At 37.3% G+C, this 16,351-nt stretch overlaps 1 protein-coding gene across 1 annotated transcript in view; it reads right to left on the reverse strand.

Annotated features, from left to right (window-relative positions):
- Nucleotides 1-2,555: 2,555 nt before the first annotated feature.
- The window catches only part of LOC128664413 (dynein axonemal heavy chain 3-like), a 2,586,207-nt gene continuing 2,572,411 nt past the window's right edge, over nucleotides 2,556-16,351 (reverse strand). Inside the window, exon 82 of the mRNA XM_053719244.1 lies at nucleotides 2,556-2,801. Within this exon, the coding sequence (XP_053575219.1) occupies nucleotides 2,656-2,801 (146 nt within the window). The 3' untranslated portion in view covers nucleotides 2,556-2,655. The remainder of the gene's footprint in view (nucleotides 2,802-16,351) is intronic.

Consider the following 16,351-nt stretch of genomic DNA (forward strand, 5'->3'; position numbering starts at 1 on the left):
ATCGGGAAGACTTATGTTAATTCAGTTTACGCACTCTCATGGGATGTATTTAGCTGTGGTTTTCATGCACAAAGCCATAAAACATTTGCACATCTTTTTTTTCTGTACAATTTAGATTCATAGTAAAAATATAATTTAATATTTGCTTAAAAATAATAAAAAAAGTTATCAGAATTATAAAAAAAAAAGTATATAAGCATTTTAAAGTAATTTTTTTCAATCTTTGCAACAGTGTATGTAACTTCATTCAAGTTACATAAAGCGTTTGCGCCAGGTTAAATTGCGCTGGTATTACAAGTTGAAAGTTAACGCTATCACTTGAGCACAATTCAAGTTAACGCTCGCCTGGTTAGCCCGTCCTCATAGGTATAGCTATATATTGTACCAAAAAAACATCAGATATATATGAATAAAATGAATAAATAGACATATTCTGCTATGTACAGAACATTGGAATGTGAAATATTCATATTTTCATGTCGGGTTAGCGCACATGAGAATATGTGATTTGGATTATGGCGAGTGGGGTGTTAGGTTTTTTTCTAAATTGACTTATTGAATAATTTATGAGCACAACCTGACACGCAAAAATATATGCTGAAATAACATAAATCACCATTGTTGTGAATTATGTCAAAAAAGGGGTATGCTTTTATACACTGTAATGAAGTATCTTCAAGTATCAAGTGAATCACTTTTATTCTAAAATATAATTTTTATTTTGAATAATAAAAAGAGACAGCTTATTGTTATATTATATATTTATATAAAGTTATATTTTAGAATAAAAGTGATTCACTTGATACTTGAAGATACTTCATTACAGTGTATAAAAGCATACCCCTTTTTTGACATAATTCACAACAATGGTGATTTATGTTATTTCAGCATAAATTTGTATATTATGCTTAAGCACTGCTCCTCAAGGTTACCCATTTACCACTATAATAAAGTATGACAAGGTACCTCAGGAGAATATAAGTTCCCAAATACAGATATACAAATCATTGATTTTTGGTTTGCTCCTAATCCTTTGACTGACACGCAAAAAGTTTACTTCTAGTGCAATTAGCGCTCTAGCAAAAGTGATAAATAGTGCTCTACTCGTAATCTGGCACAAAATGTTCCATTAATGAAAATAAAAATATATTACAATATACATTTTTGTATTATTTATTATTTATTTTGTTTGGTATTGTTGTAATATAACTCTGAATCTTGTTTAATTTCCAGTACCTCCAGAAAGGCTGGATTTCCTCCATCATACTTATGTAAGTGAAATGTATCCAAGTCTGTAATGTTCTATACAGTAATTTGTTAGCTCAAAGGACAAGCTCATTTGTCCTAAATTTCCATAGCAAAAGAGAATAGGAACCTGAATTCTGAGAAGCCATTTAAGAGGTACTTCCCTGTACTGCTCTTAATATATAAAGCCTTAATTATATTAACAAAATGACAATATAAAATTATTTTAGAAAACATGTAAGGCTAGATTACAAGTGGCACGCTAAGCATAGCACAAGTTCTAATATCAATATTGTGACCGAGCTAACTTTAGGGCGGTATAACAAGTGAAAAGTAAACATGACCGCAAAAGCGCAAACTATATATATATATATATATATATATATATATATATATACATGTGTATAATACATATATACACATGTATATATATATATATATATATATATATATAAATACATATATATATATATATATATATATATATATATATATAAAAATACATATATATATATATATATATATATATATATATATACCAGACATCCCAACCTGCAAAAAAAAAACTCATTTCAGGGAGTTGGCTTCACCCGCTACTGCACCGCCAAACACCCCCCCTCCCTCCAAGTTATACATTGGACACCTTGAAACCCTAATAAGATAGGGACTTTTTATTAAAGTAGCTTCCCACTAAAGTCACATTAAAAAAAGTAGCTTTATTGCACAACAACATACAACAAACCTATTTTCCATTGATCGTACGCTTGTTGAATGCTTAAATATTTTAGAATACAAAGTTTTATTACGTGCAGTAAATAAGGTAGTATTTGTGTTTTATTTTATTAAAATCAGGGGGGTTTTTTGGTTACTGATGCATGCTTTGAGGGTTTTATAACGTCCCAGCAACTAAAGGCATTCCTTAAAGAAACACTTTTCCATATTTGGGCCACATTGGATCATGGTGCTTGGAGTTTCAGGAAGATTGCATTCCATTTGCTGGCATCAGGGAGTCGCTATTACAATCAGGGAGACTCCCTGAACTTCAGGGAGAGTTGGGATGTCTGATATACACACATATACATACATATGAGCCCTTTCCAGTTGAATACCTGAAAACAAGAAAAATCATTTTTATTCTATATTAATATTTAATAATGTTTTTTACCGTGTATTTACTGTAAATATTTTACATTACAATGTTCTTCATCTGTTCTTTGCAATATATATATATATATATATATATATATATATATATATATATATATATATATATATATATTACAAAAAAGCTTAGTTCTAGTGGTGTTTACGCTCGAGCGGGAGAACTAAACACCGCTCCACCTGTAATCTAGCCTATATTTTGCAAAGCAGTGCTTAATTCCTGATGTATACTATGACTTTAATGTCCATTTAATAATCAAGCTGACAGAGGCAAGCCACCCCTCTGTTCACCCAGTAATTTGGGTTTTTTTCTGTTGCTAAATTCATAGTCAGCACATAGTTTGTTGAGTGTCCAGTTGTGGAAAGTTCTCCTCGCCGAGCACCCGTCTTGTAAACTGTTAAACAGAAAGCAATAGACCCATTAGTAAAACAGAATGATGGGCAAATTTTAACAAAACAAAGCTTCCTCAATATCAAAAAATGGCTAAAAACATTCGGCTAGATAATGAGTTTTGCGGTATGCTAAAAAAGCAGTGTTAACAGGTCCTAACGCTGCTTTTTTAGGCCCGCTGGTATTACGAGTCTTGCAGGTTTGGGGGAACCGCACACTTTTTTGGCCTTACCGCAAAACGACTTTAAACTTCGTAAACCCTTTTTTCTAAGGGACTTCCGTAGCGCCCATATTACAAGTCTGTCCTGGGAGGCCAAAAAGTGAGTGGTACACCCTCTCCTGTCAAGAATCCTACTGCATTTTAAAGTCAGTAGTTATGAGTTTTATGGTACAACGCCGTAACATAAAACTCATAACTAAAGTGCTAAAAAGTACACTAACACCCATAAACTACCTATTAACCCCTAAAAACCAAGGCCCTCCCTCATCGCAAACACTAAAATTAAATTTTTAACCCCTAATCTGCCGCTCCGGACATCGCCACCACCTACATTATATTTATGAACCCCTAATCTGACGCCCCCTATGTCGCCGCCACTATATTAAATGTATTAACCCCTAAACCTAAGTCTAACCCTAACACCCCCATCTTAAATATAATTTAAAGAAATCGAAATAAATATTCCTATCATTAACTAAATTATTCCTATTTAAATCTAAATACTTATCTATAAAATAAACCCTAATCTAGCTACAATATAACTAATAGTTACATTGTATCTAGCTTAGGGTTTATTTTTATTTTACAGGCAAGTTTGTATTTATTTTAAAAAGGTAGAATAGTTATTAAATAGTTATTAACTATTTAATAACTACCTAGCTAAATTAAATACAAAAGTACCTGTAAAATAAAACCTAACCTAAGTTACACTAACACCTAACACTACACTATAATTAAATAAATTAACTAAATTAACAACAATTAAATCAATTAAATTAAATTAGCTTAAGTACAAAAAAAACAAACACTAAATTACAGAAAATAAAAAACAAATTACAGATATTTAAACTAATTACACCTAATCTAATAGCCCTATCAAAATAAAAAAATACACCCCCAAAATAAAAAAAAAACCCTAGCCTAAACTACCAACAGCCCTTAAAAGGGCCTTTTGCAGGGCATTGCCCCAAAGTAATCAGCTCTTTTACCTGAAAAAAATAATACAAACAACCCCCCCAACAGTAAAACCCACCACCCACACAACAAACCCCCAAAATAAAAACCTAACTAAAAAAACCTAAGTTCCCCATTGCCCTGAAAAGGGCAGTTAGCTCTATTGCTGCCCAAAGCCCTAACCTAAAAATAAAACCCACCCAATACACCCATAAAAAACCTAACACTAACCCCCTGAAGATCCACTTACCGGGAGAAGTCTTCATCCAAGCCGGGCCGTAGTCCTCAACGAAGCCGGGAGAAGTCTTCATCCAAGCCGGGCGAATTGGTCCTCCAGACAGGCAGAAGTCTTCATCCAGACGGCATCTTCTATCTTCATCCATCCAGCGCTGAGCGGGTCCATCTTCAAGACATCCGATGCAGAGCATCTTCTTCCTCCGACGACTAAAAATGAATGAAGGTACCTTTAAGTTATGTCATTCAAGGTGGTGTCCCTTAGATTCTGATTGGCTGATAGAATTCTATCAGCCAATTGGAATTAAGGTAGAAAAAATCCTTTTGGCTGATGAAATCAGCCAATAGGATTAAAGTTCAATCCTATTGGCTGATTAAATCAGCCAATCCTATTGGCTGATTGCATCAGCCAATCGGATTTTTTCTACCTTAATTCCAATTGGATGATAGAATTCTATCAGCCAAACGGAATCTAAGGGACACCATCTTGGATGACGTCACTTAAAGGTACCTTCATTCATCTTTAGTCGTCAGATGAAGAGGATGCTTCGCGTTGGATGTCTTGAAGATGGACCCGCTCCGCGCCGGATGGATGAAGATAGAAAATGCCGCCTGGATGAAGACTTCTGCCCGTCTGGAGGACCACTTCGCCCGGCTTGGATGAAGACTTCTCCCGGCTTCGTTGAGGACTTTGGCCCAGCTTGGATGAAGACTTCTCCCGGTAAGTCGATCTTCAGGGGGTTAGTGTTAGGTTTTTTATGGGTGTATTGGGTGGGTTTTATTTTTAGGTTAGGGCTTTGGGCAGCAATAGAGCTACAGCAATAGAGCTAACTGCCCATTTAAGGGCAATGCCCATCTAAATGCGCTTTTCAGGGCAATGGGGAGATTAGGTTTTTTTAGTTAGGTTTTTATTTGGGGGTTGGTTGTGTGGGTGGGGGGGTTTACTGTTGGGGGGTTGTTTGTATTTCTTTTTTCAGGTAAAAAATCTGATTACTTTGGGGCAATGCCCCGCAAAAAGCTGTTGGTAGTTTAGTTTAGACTAGGGATTTTTTTTATTTTGAGGGGGCTTTTTTATTTTGATGGGGCTATTAGATTAGGTGTAATTAGTTTAAATATCTGTAATTTGTTTTTTATTTTCTGTAATTTAGTGGGGTTTTTTTGTACTTTAGCTAATTTAATTTAATTGTTGTTAATTTAGTTAATTTATTTAATTATAGTGTAGTGTTAGGTGTTAGTGTAACTTAGGTTAGGTTTTATTTTACAGGTACTTTTTATTTATTTTAGCTAGGTAGTTCTACCTTGTTAAAATAAATACAAACTTGCCTGTAAAATTAAAATAAATCCTAAGATAGCTACAATATAACTATTAGTTATATTTTAGCTAGCTTACGGTTTATTTTATAGGTAAGTATTTAGTTTTAAATAGGCATTATTTAGTTAATGATAGTAATTTTATTTAGATTTATTTAAATTATATTTAAGTTAGGGGGTGTTAGGGTTAGACTTAGGTTTAGGGGTTAATAACTTTAATATAGTGGCGGCGAAGTTGGGTGCTGTAGATTAGGGGTTAATAAATGCAGGTAGGTGGCGGCGATGTTAGGGACGGCAGATTAGGGGTTAATAATATTTAACTAATGTTTGCGAGGCGGGAGTGCGGCGGTTTAGGGGTTATTATGTTTATTATAGTGGCGGCGACTTTGGGGGCGGCAGATTAGGGGTTAATAAGTGTAGGTAGGTGGCGGCGACATTGGGGGTGGCAGATTAGGGGTTAATAAATATAATGTAGGTGTCAGCGATGTTGGGGCAGCAGATTAGGGGTTCATAAGTATAATGTAGGTGGCGGCGGTGTCCAGAGCGGGAGATTAGGGTTTAATAAATATAATGCAGGTGTCTGCGATGTCAGGGGCGGCAGATTAGGGGTTAATAAGTGTAAGATTAGGGGTGCTTAGACTCAGGGTTCATGTTAGGGTGTTAGGTGTAAACATAAAATGTGTTTCCCCATAGGAATCAATGGGGCTGAGTTACTGAGCTAAACGCTGCTTTTTTACAGGTGTTAGACTTTTTTTTCAGCCGGCTCTCCCCGTTGATTCCTATGGGGAAATCGTGCACTTAAGCAGCACTGGTATTGAAGTGAGATTTGGAGCTAAATTTTTCTCTACGCTCACTTCTTGCCTTTAAACGCCGGGTTTGTAAAAACTCGTAATACCAGCGCTGCAGGTAAGTGAGCGGTGAGAGAAAACTGTTCGTTAGCACCGCACCCCTCATAACGCAAAACTCATAATCTAGCCGATTGTTTTTTCTCACTGTGTACATAATGCTCTCCCTAGAGCAGTGGTCTCAAAATACCGGCCCTGGGGCCATATGTGGCCCTCAAAATTGTTTAATCTGGCCCTCCCTTGTTTATTAGGTAAATTATTAATTTTGCCCTATCATTTTTTTAGGGTTTTAATTAGTGTAACAAGTTGATGTTCTATATATGCATTCACATGATAAATATAAAGAAGTATGCATTGTCCAGTGTAGACTCCAATTATGCACTGCTTGGATAATTGTCACTTTTTATTCAGTTCCAGAATGATCACTTCACTTGGCACTCGCAAGATAAATATACACAACTGTGTAAGTCTATTGTGGACTATAGCTCCCACCATGCACTACTACTAGGGTAAATGTCACTCTCAGTTTCTTTTATTCCAGTTCCAGAGCACTCACTCTATTCAAATAGCCCCAATGGGAGAAGAACACTAGGCCAGTGGCCCCTGGATACAATGAACTTGATACCCGTGCCCTAGAGCCTAGATGCAATTCATTGGCCTTAATTGTCTAAATCTTGCTGACACCAGACTGGCATAAATTGCAGGCAAGCATTAAAGGGATATGAAACCCAAATTTTTTCCTTACATGATTCAGATAGAGCATGCAGTTTCTTTCATGTAATTAGCAAGAGTCCATGAGCTAGTGACGTATGGGATATACATTCCTACCAGGAGGGGCAAAGTTTCCCAAACCTCAAAATGCCTATAAATACACCCCTCACCACACCCACAAATCAGTTTTACAAACTTTGCCTCCTATGGAGGTGGTGAAGTAAGTTTGTGCTAGATTCTTCGTTGATATGCGCTTCGCAGCAGGCTGGAGCCCGGTTTTCCTCTCAGTGTGCAGTGAATGTCAGAGGGATGTGAAGAGAGTATTGCCTATTTGAATTCAATGATCTCCTTCTACGGGGTCTATTTCATAGGTTCTCTGTTATCGGTCGTAGAGATTCATCTCTTACCTCCCTTTTCAGATCGACGATATACTCTTATACCATTACCTCTACTGATTCTCGTTTCAGTACTGGTTTGGCTTTCTACTACATGTAGATGAGTGTCCTGGGGTAAGTAAGTCTTATTTTTGTGACACTCTAAGCTATGGTTGGGCACTTTTATTTAAAGTTCTAAATTTATGTGTTTAAACATTTATTTGCCTTGATTCAGGATGTTCAACATTCCTTATTTCAGACAGTCAGTTTCATTATTTGGGATAATGCATTTGAATAATCAATTTTTCTTACCTTAAAATTTGACTTTTTTTCCTGTGGGCTGTTAGGCTCGCGGGGGCTGAAAATGCTTCATTTTATTGCGTCATTCTTGGCGCAGACTTTTTTGGCGCAAAAATTTTCTTTGTCATTTCCGGTGTCATACTTGTCGCCGGAAGTTGCGTCATTTTTTTGACGTTTTTGCGCCAAAAATGTCGGCGTCACCGGATGTGGCGTCATTTTTGGCGCTTAAAGCATTTTGGCGCCAAATAATGTGGACGTCTTTTTTGGCACTAAAAAATATGGGCGTCATTATTGTCTCCACATTATTTAAGTCTCATTGTTTATTTGCTTCTGGTTGCTAGAAGCTCGTTCATTAGCATTTTTTCCCATTCCTGAAACTGTCTTTTAAGGAATTTGATCAATTTTGCTTTATATGTTGTTTTTTCTATTACATATTGCAAGATGTCTCAGATTGACCCTGAATCAGAAGATACTTCTGGAAAATTTCTGCCTGATGCTGGATCTACCAAAGTTAAGTGTATTTGTTGTAAACTTGTGGTAACTGTTCCTCCGGCTGTTGTTTGTAATGAATGTCATGACAAACTTGTTAATGCAGATAATATTTCCTTTAGTAATGTTCCATTACCTGTTGCTGTTCCATAAACATCTAATATTCAGGGTGTTCCTGTTAACATAAGAGATTTTGTTTCCAAATCTATTAAGAACGCTATGTCTGTTATTCCTCCTTCTAGTAAACGTAAAAGGTCTTTTAAAACTTCTCATTTTTCAGATGATTTTTTAAATGAACATCATCATTCTGATTCTGATAATGATTCTTCTGGTTCAGAGGATTCTGTTTCAGAGGTTGATACTGATAAATCTTCATATTTATTTAAAATGGAATTTATTCGTTCTTTGCTTAAAGAAGTCTTAATTGCATTAGAAATAGAGGAATCTGGTCCTCTTGATACTAAATCTAAACGTTTGAATACGGTTTTTAAACCTCCTGTAGTTATTCCAGAGGTTTTTCCTGTCCCTGATGCTATTTCTGAAGTAATTTCCAGGGAATGGAATAATTTGGGTAATTCATTTACTCCTTCTAAACGGTTTAAGCAATTATATCCTGTGCCATCTGACAGATTAGAGTTTTGGGACAAAATCCCTAAGGTTGATGGGGCTATTTCTACTCTTGCTAAACGTACTACTATTCCTACGGCAGATAGTACTTCCTTTAAGGATCCTTTAGATAGGAAAATTGAATCCTTTCTAAGAAAAGCTTACTTATGTTCAGGTAATCTTCTTAGACCTGATAAATCTTTGGCGGATGTTGCTGCAGCTTCAACTTTCTGGTTGGAAGCTTTAGCACAACAAGTAACAGATCATAATACTCATAGCATTGTTAATCTTCTTCAACATTCTAATAATTTTATTTGTGATGCCATCTTTGATATCATTAGGGTTGATGTCAGGTATATGTCTTTAGCTATTTTAGCTAGAAGAGCTTTATGGCTTAAAACTTGGAATGCTGATATGTCTTCTAAGTCAACTTTGCTTTCTCTTTCTTTCCAGGGTAATAAATTGTTTGGTTCACAGTTGGATTCTATTATTTCAACTGTTACTGGGGGGAAAGGAACTTTTTTACCACAGGATAAAAAATCTAAAGGTAAATTTAGGTCTGCTAATCGTTTTCGTTCCTTTCGTCACAATAAGGAACAAAAGCCTGATCCTTCCCCTACAGGAGCGGTATCAGTTTGGAAACCATCTCCAGTCTGGAATAAATCCAAGCCTTTTAGAAAGCCAAAGCCAGCTCCCAAGTCCACATGAAGGTGCGGCCCTCATTCCAGCCCAGCTGGTAGGGGGCAGATTACGATTTTTCAAAGAAATTTGGATCAATTCGATTCACAATCTTTGGATTCAGAACATTGTTTCACAAGGGTACAGAATAGGCTTCAAGATAAGGCCTCCTGCAAGAAGATTTTTTCTTTCCCGTGTCCCAATAAATCCAGTGAAGGCTCAATCATTTCTGAAATGTGTTTCAGATCTAGAGTTGGCTGGAGTAATTATGCCAGTTCCAGTTCTGGAACAGGGGCTGGGGTTTTACTCAAATCTCTTCATTGTACCAAAGAAGGAGAATTCCTTCAGACCAGTTCTGGATTTAAAAATATTGAATCGTTATGTAAGGATACCAACATTCAAAATGGTAACTATAAGGACTATTCTGCCTTTTGTTCAGCAAGGGCATTATATGTCCACAATAGATTTACAAGATGCATATCTGCATATTCCGATTCATCCAGATCACTATCAGTTTCTGAGATTCTCTTTCCTAGACAAGCATTACCAGTTTGTGGCTCTGCCGTTTGGCCTAGCAACAGCTCCAAGGATTTTTATAAAGGTTCTCGGTGCCCTTCTATCTGTAATCAGAGAACAGGGTATTGTGGTATTTCCTTATTTGGACGATATCTTGGTACTTGCTCAGTCTTCACATTTAGCAGAAACTCATACGAATCGACTTGTATCGTTTCTTCGAGAACATGGTTGGAGGATCAATTTACCAAAGAGTTTGTTGATTCCTCAGACAAGGGTAACCTTTTTAGGTTTCCAGATAGATTCAGTGTCCATGACTCTGTCTCTGACGGACAAGAGACGTCTGAAATTGGTTTCAGCTTGTCGAAACCTTCAGTCTCAATCATTCCCTTCGGTAGCCTTATGCATGGAAATTCTAGGTCTTATGACTGCTGCATCGGACGCGATCCCCTTTGCTCGTTTTCACATGCGACCTCTTCAGCTCTGTATGCTGAACCAGTGGTGCAGGGATTATACAAAGATATCTCAATTAATATCTTTAAAAACGATTGTACGACACTCTCTAACGTGGTGGACAGACCACCATCGTTTAGTTCAGGGGGCTTCTTTTGTTCTTCCGACCTGGACTGTGATCTCAACAGATGCAAGTCTGACAGGTTGGGGAGCGGTATGGGGGTCTCTGACAGCACAAGGGGTTTGGGAATCTCAGGAGGCGAGATTACCAATCAACATTTTGGAACTCCGTGCAATTTTCAGAGCTCTTCAGTCGTGGCCTCTTCTAAAGAGAGAGTCGTTCATCTGTTTTCAGACGGACAATGTCACAACCGTGGCATATGTCAATCATCAAGGAGGGACTCACAGTCCTCTGGCTATGAAAGAAGTATCTCGAATACTTGTATGGGCGGAATCCAGCTCCTGTCTAATTTCTGCGGTTCATATCCCAGGTATAGACAATTGGGAAGCGGATTATCTCAGTCGCCAAACGTTACATCCGGGCGAATGGTCTCTTCACCCAGAGGTATTTCTTCAGATTGTTCAAATGTGGGGACTTCCAGAAATAGATCTGATGGCTTCTCATCTAAACAAGAAGCTTCCCAGGTATCTGTCCAGATCCAGGGATCCTCAGGCGGAAGCAGTGGATGCATTGTCACTTCCTTGGAAGTATCATCCTGCTTATATCTTTCCGCCTCTAGTTCTTCTTCCAAGAGTGATTTCCAAGATTCTAAAGGAGCGTTCGTTTGTTCTGCTGGTGGCTCCAGCATGGCCTCACAGGTTTTGGTATGCGGATCTTGTCCGGATGGCTACTTGTCAAACTGTGGACTCTTCCGTTAAGACCAGACCTTCTATCGCAAGGTCCTTTTTTCCATCAGGATCTCAAATCCTTAAATTTGAAGGTATGGAGATTGAATGCTTGATTCTCAGTCATAGAGGTTTCTCTGACTCCGTAATTAATACTATGTTACAGGCTCGTAAATCTGTATCTAGGAAGATATATTATCGAGTCTGGAAGACTTACATTTCTTGGTGTTCTTCTCATCATTTTTCTTGGCATTCTTTTAGAATTCCTAGAATTTTACAGTTTCTTCAGGATGGTTTGGATAAAGGTTTGTCTGCAAGTTCCTTGAAAGGACAAATCTCTGCTCTTTCTGTTCTTTTTCACAGAAAGATTGCTAGTCTTCCTGATATTCATTGTTTTGTACAGGCTTTGGTTCGTATAAAACCTGTTATTCAGTCAATTTCTCCTCCTTGGAGTTTGAATTTGGTTCTGGGGGCTCTTCAAGCTTCTCCGTTTGAACCTATGCATTCGCTGGATATTAAATTACTTTCTTGGAAAGTTTTGTTTCTTTTGGCCATCTCTTCTGCTAGAAGAGTTTCTGAATTATCTGCTCTTTCTTGTGAGTCTCCTTTTCTGATTTTTCATCAGGATATGGCGGTGTTGCGAACTTCATTTAAATTTTTACCTAAGGTTTTGAATTCTAACAACATTAGTAGAGAAATTGTGGTTCCTTCATTGTGTCCTAATCCTAAGAACTCTAAGGAAAGATCGTTGCATTCTTTGGATGTAGTTAGAGCTTTGAAATATTATGTTGAAGCTACTAAAGATTTCCGAAAGACTTCTAGTCTATTTGTTATCTTTTCTGGTACTAGGAAAGGTCAGAAGGCTTCTGCCATTTCTTTGGCATCTTGGTTAAAGTCTTTGATTCATCATGCTTATGTTGAGTCGGGTAGAACTCCGCCTCAAAGGATTACAGCTCATTCGACTAGGTCAGTCTCTACTTCCTGGGCATTTAAGAATGAAGCTTCGGTTGATCAGATTTGCAAAGCAGCAACTTGGTCTTCTTTGCATACTTTTACTAAATTCTACCATTTTGATGTGTTTTCTTCTTCTGAAGCAGTTTTTGGTAGAAAAGTACTTCAGGCAGCTGTTTCAGTTTGATTCTTCTGCTTATAATTTCATTTTTTTTCATTTTAAGATTTAAACTTTGTTTTGGGTGTGGATTATTTTTCAGCGGAATTGGCTGTCTTTATTTTATCCCTCCCTCTCTAGTGACTTTTGCGTGGAAGTTCCACATCTTGGGTATTCATTATCCCATACGTCACTAGCTCATGGACTCTTGCTAATTACATGAAAGAAAACATAATTTATGTAAGAACTTACCTGATAAATTCATTTCTTTCATATTAGCAAGAGTCCATGAGGCCCGCCCTTTTTGTGGTGGTTATGATTTTTTTGTATAAAGCACAATTATTCCAATTCCTTAATTTTTATGCTTTCGCACTTTTTTCTTATCACCCCACTTCTTGGCTAGTCGTTAAACTGATTTGTGGGTGTGGTGAGGGGTGTATTTATAGGCATTTTGAAGTTTGGGAAACTTTGCCCCTCCTGGTAGGAATGTATATCCCATACGTCACTAGCTCATGGACTCTTGCTAATATGAAAGAAATGAATTTATCAGGTAAGTTCTTACATAAATTATGTTTTTAAGCAATTTTCTAATATACTCCTATTATCAATTTTTATTCATTCTCTTCATAGCCTTATTTGAAAAAGCCGGCCTATTTTTGATTCAGCACCTGGGTAGCGCTTGCTGATTGGTGATTGGTGGCTAAATTAGAAAGTTGCTTAAAATTGCATGCTCTATCTGAATCCTAAAAGAAAAAAATGTGAGTTTCATATCCCTTTAAGGGCCCTATTGTTAAAGGTTTGTTTTCTTTAGAATAGATTAATTAGATGCATCATACAGGTCTTGTGATTTCATGAGCATATCATAAATTTAAAAACATATTATGATTCACTGTATTTAAAGTAATATTATATACAGTATATATATATATATATATATATATATATATATATATATATATATATATATATATATATATATATATGCATTTTGATTTATTTATGCAGTAATTTATTTTACTCAAAAAACCTTGCAAATAAATAGGGACAAATGCATGGGATAATGTATGTAATTGTCTTTCTACTATATTTAACAAATCTTATATTGCAAGCCATCCTCATTTTAATACTATTTATACCCTTGGAACACCATCTTTTACAACTTTGCAATGTATTGTAACAAGAATTAGAATGGCGTTAAAGAATTTGGCCTAGGTTACACGTTGAGACAAGGAATATTTGTGCTTGGCTGCACACAATCATAACAGCTCAACTCGGTATTAGACTTGTTTTGTGCAGTCGCATTGCACTACTGGTAGCCAGCTGGTAATTGGCAACTACACACATATGACTCCTGTCATTGGCTCATCAGGTGTGTTCAGGTGTGCTGCTTAGGAGCTGACTTTGCAGGTGTTAAACACATAGCTAAATGCAAATAGTGCAATAATAAAATGCTTTTTCTTTGTGCACTTTTATGTCCCTTTAAAGGTAAACTGAGTTAACTTCTTAGCTGATGAGAGTCTATAGCTTCATAACATCTGGGATATATTCAAGCCTATCAGGAGGAAGTCAATAACTCTGACAGAGCTTTAGTCCCCCACACTCTCTCTCAAGTTTTGTTCTTGGCCTCCGAGGAGAGAGGTTGAAGATTTCAGAGGGGCTTTACTATCAATAATTTATTATTTTTTCATATGAATTGTAGTCTCAGATCTGACTTAGGACCCAATACCCCCAGGCTTCACTCCAAGAAGATTTAAGAAGACACTGAGTGAAACAGGGATAATGATTACCTCTGTTATATGCTTTCCATTACCCTAGTGGGTAATCGAACAGCCATAACTGCCCTCAGGCATCGTTGAGACCCTGTCTCTTAGAGGCCTATTTATCAAGCCGTCAACCACAAATACGCTGGAATTCCGCAGCGTAATTGTGGCGAGCCTGATTCCCCTTATTTATCAAAGCCTACAGACCGGCAAAAGTTGAAATTTGTGACGTAACATACGATCCGCTGGTCTCAGTCCGACACAGATCGTTGCTTACGTCACTACAGATGTTCCAAAGACACATTCGGCACTATCTGACAACTTTTGCTAGTTAACAAATATCTGACAGGTACGCCACTATTCCGGCCCAGCGTACCTGCTTTTCAATCCGCCGCCCTGGAGGCCGCAGATGCCATAGGAATCAATGGGAGTCTGAAAGCAGCGAAAGCTCATGTTCGCTGCTGCCCGATATCCCATTGATTCCTATGGAAGAATAAAAGTTATGTTTACACCTAACACCCTAACATGTACCCCGAGTCTAAACACCCCTAATCTGTCGTCCCCTACACCCCTGCCACCTACATTATACTTATTAACCCCTAATCTGCCGCCCGACACCGCCGCTATCTACATTATACTTATTAACCCCAAATCTACCACCCTGACACCGCCTCCACCTACATAAAGTTATTAACCCCTATCCCGCCGCTCCTGGAGCCCACAGCAAATAAATAAATGTATTAACCCCTAAACCCCTGGCCTCCCACATCACTAGCACTTACTAAACCTATTAACCACTAAACTGCCAGCCCCCCACATCGCCATAAACTAAATTAAACTATTAACCCCTAAACCTAACAACCCGCTAACTTTATATTAAATATTAACTCATCCCTATCTTATAATAAATTTAAACTTACCTTTAGATTTAAATTAAACTATATTAAACTACTAATTAACCTACCCTAACTATTATACTAAAATTACATTAAACTATATTAAACTAATAATTAATCTACCCTAACTATTATACTAAATTACATTAAACTATATTAAAATATTAATTAACCTACCATAACTGTTATACTAAAATTACATTAAACTACAAATTAAATTAACTATATTATATATTTAAACACCTAACCCTACTCAAATAATTTAAATCTACAATAAAAAACAACTAAGTTACAAAAAATAACAAACACTAAGTTACACAAAATAAAAAATAAATTATCAAAGATTTAAACTAATTACACCTAATCTAAGAGCCCTATAAAAATAAAAAAGCCCACGCAAAATAAAAAAACCCGTAACCTACAATAAACTACAAATAGCCCTTAAAAGGGCCTTTTGCGGGGCATTGCCCCAAAGAAATCAGCTCTTTTACCTGTAAATAAAAAATACAAATACCCCCCCAACAGTAAAACCCACCACCCACACAACCAAACCCACCAAATAAAAACCTAACTAAAAAAACCTAAGCTCCCCATTGCCCTGAAAAGGGCATTTGGATGGGCATTGCCCTTAAAAGGGCATTTAGCTCTATTGCTGCCCAAACCCTAATATAAAACTAAAACCCATCCCAATAAACCCTTAAAAATACTTAACACTAACCTCTGAAGATCCACTTACAGTTTTGAAGATCCGACATCCATCCTCAAAGAAGCCGGGAGAAGTCCTCATCGAAGCTGGCAGAAGTCTTCATCCAAACGGCCAAACCCTTCATCCAAGCCCGCAGACGTCTTCACCCAGACGGCATCTTCTATCTTCATCCATCCAGCGCGGAGCGGCTCCATCTTCAATACATCCGACGCGGAGCATCCTCTTCTTACGATGTCTTCTTGAACAATGAAGGTTCCTTTAAATGATGTCATCCAAGATGGCGTCCCTTAGATTCCGATTGGCTGATATAATTCTATCAGCCAATCGGAATTAAGTTTGAAAAAATCCTGTTGGCTGTTGCAGGGGCGTTTTAAGGTATTGGCCAACAAGGCCCATGCCTAGGGCGGCAGATTAGAGGGGGCGGCATAATAGGGGGGGCGTGGCATGGCGGCAGATAGCGGAAGCGTGGCACTGGTGGCACTTTCATGTAGTCACTGTCAGTGTGTGACTGGTCACATGGGCTCTGTGGCCGAATGCATAGTAAGCACTA

The sequence above is a fragment of the Bombina bombina genome, chromosome 6 (assembly GCF_027579735.1).
Source record: "Bombina bombina isolate aBomBom1 chromosome 6, aBomBom1.pri, whole genome shotgun sequence".
NCBI lineage: Eukaryota > Metazoa > Chordata > Amphibia > Anura > Bombinatoridae > Bombina > Bombina bombina.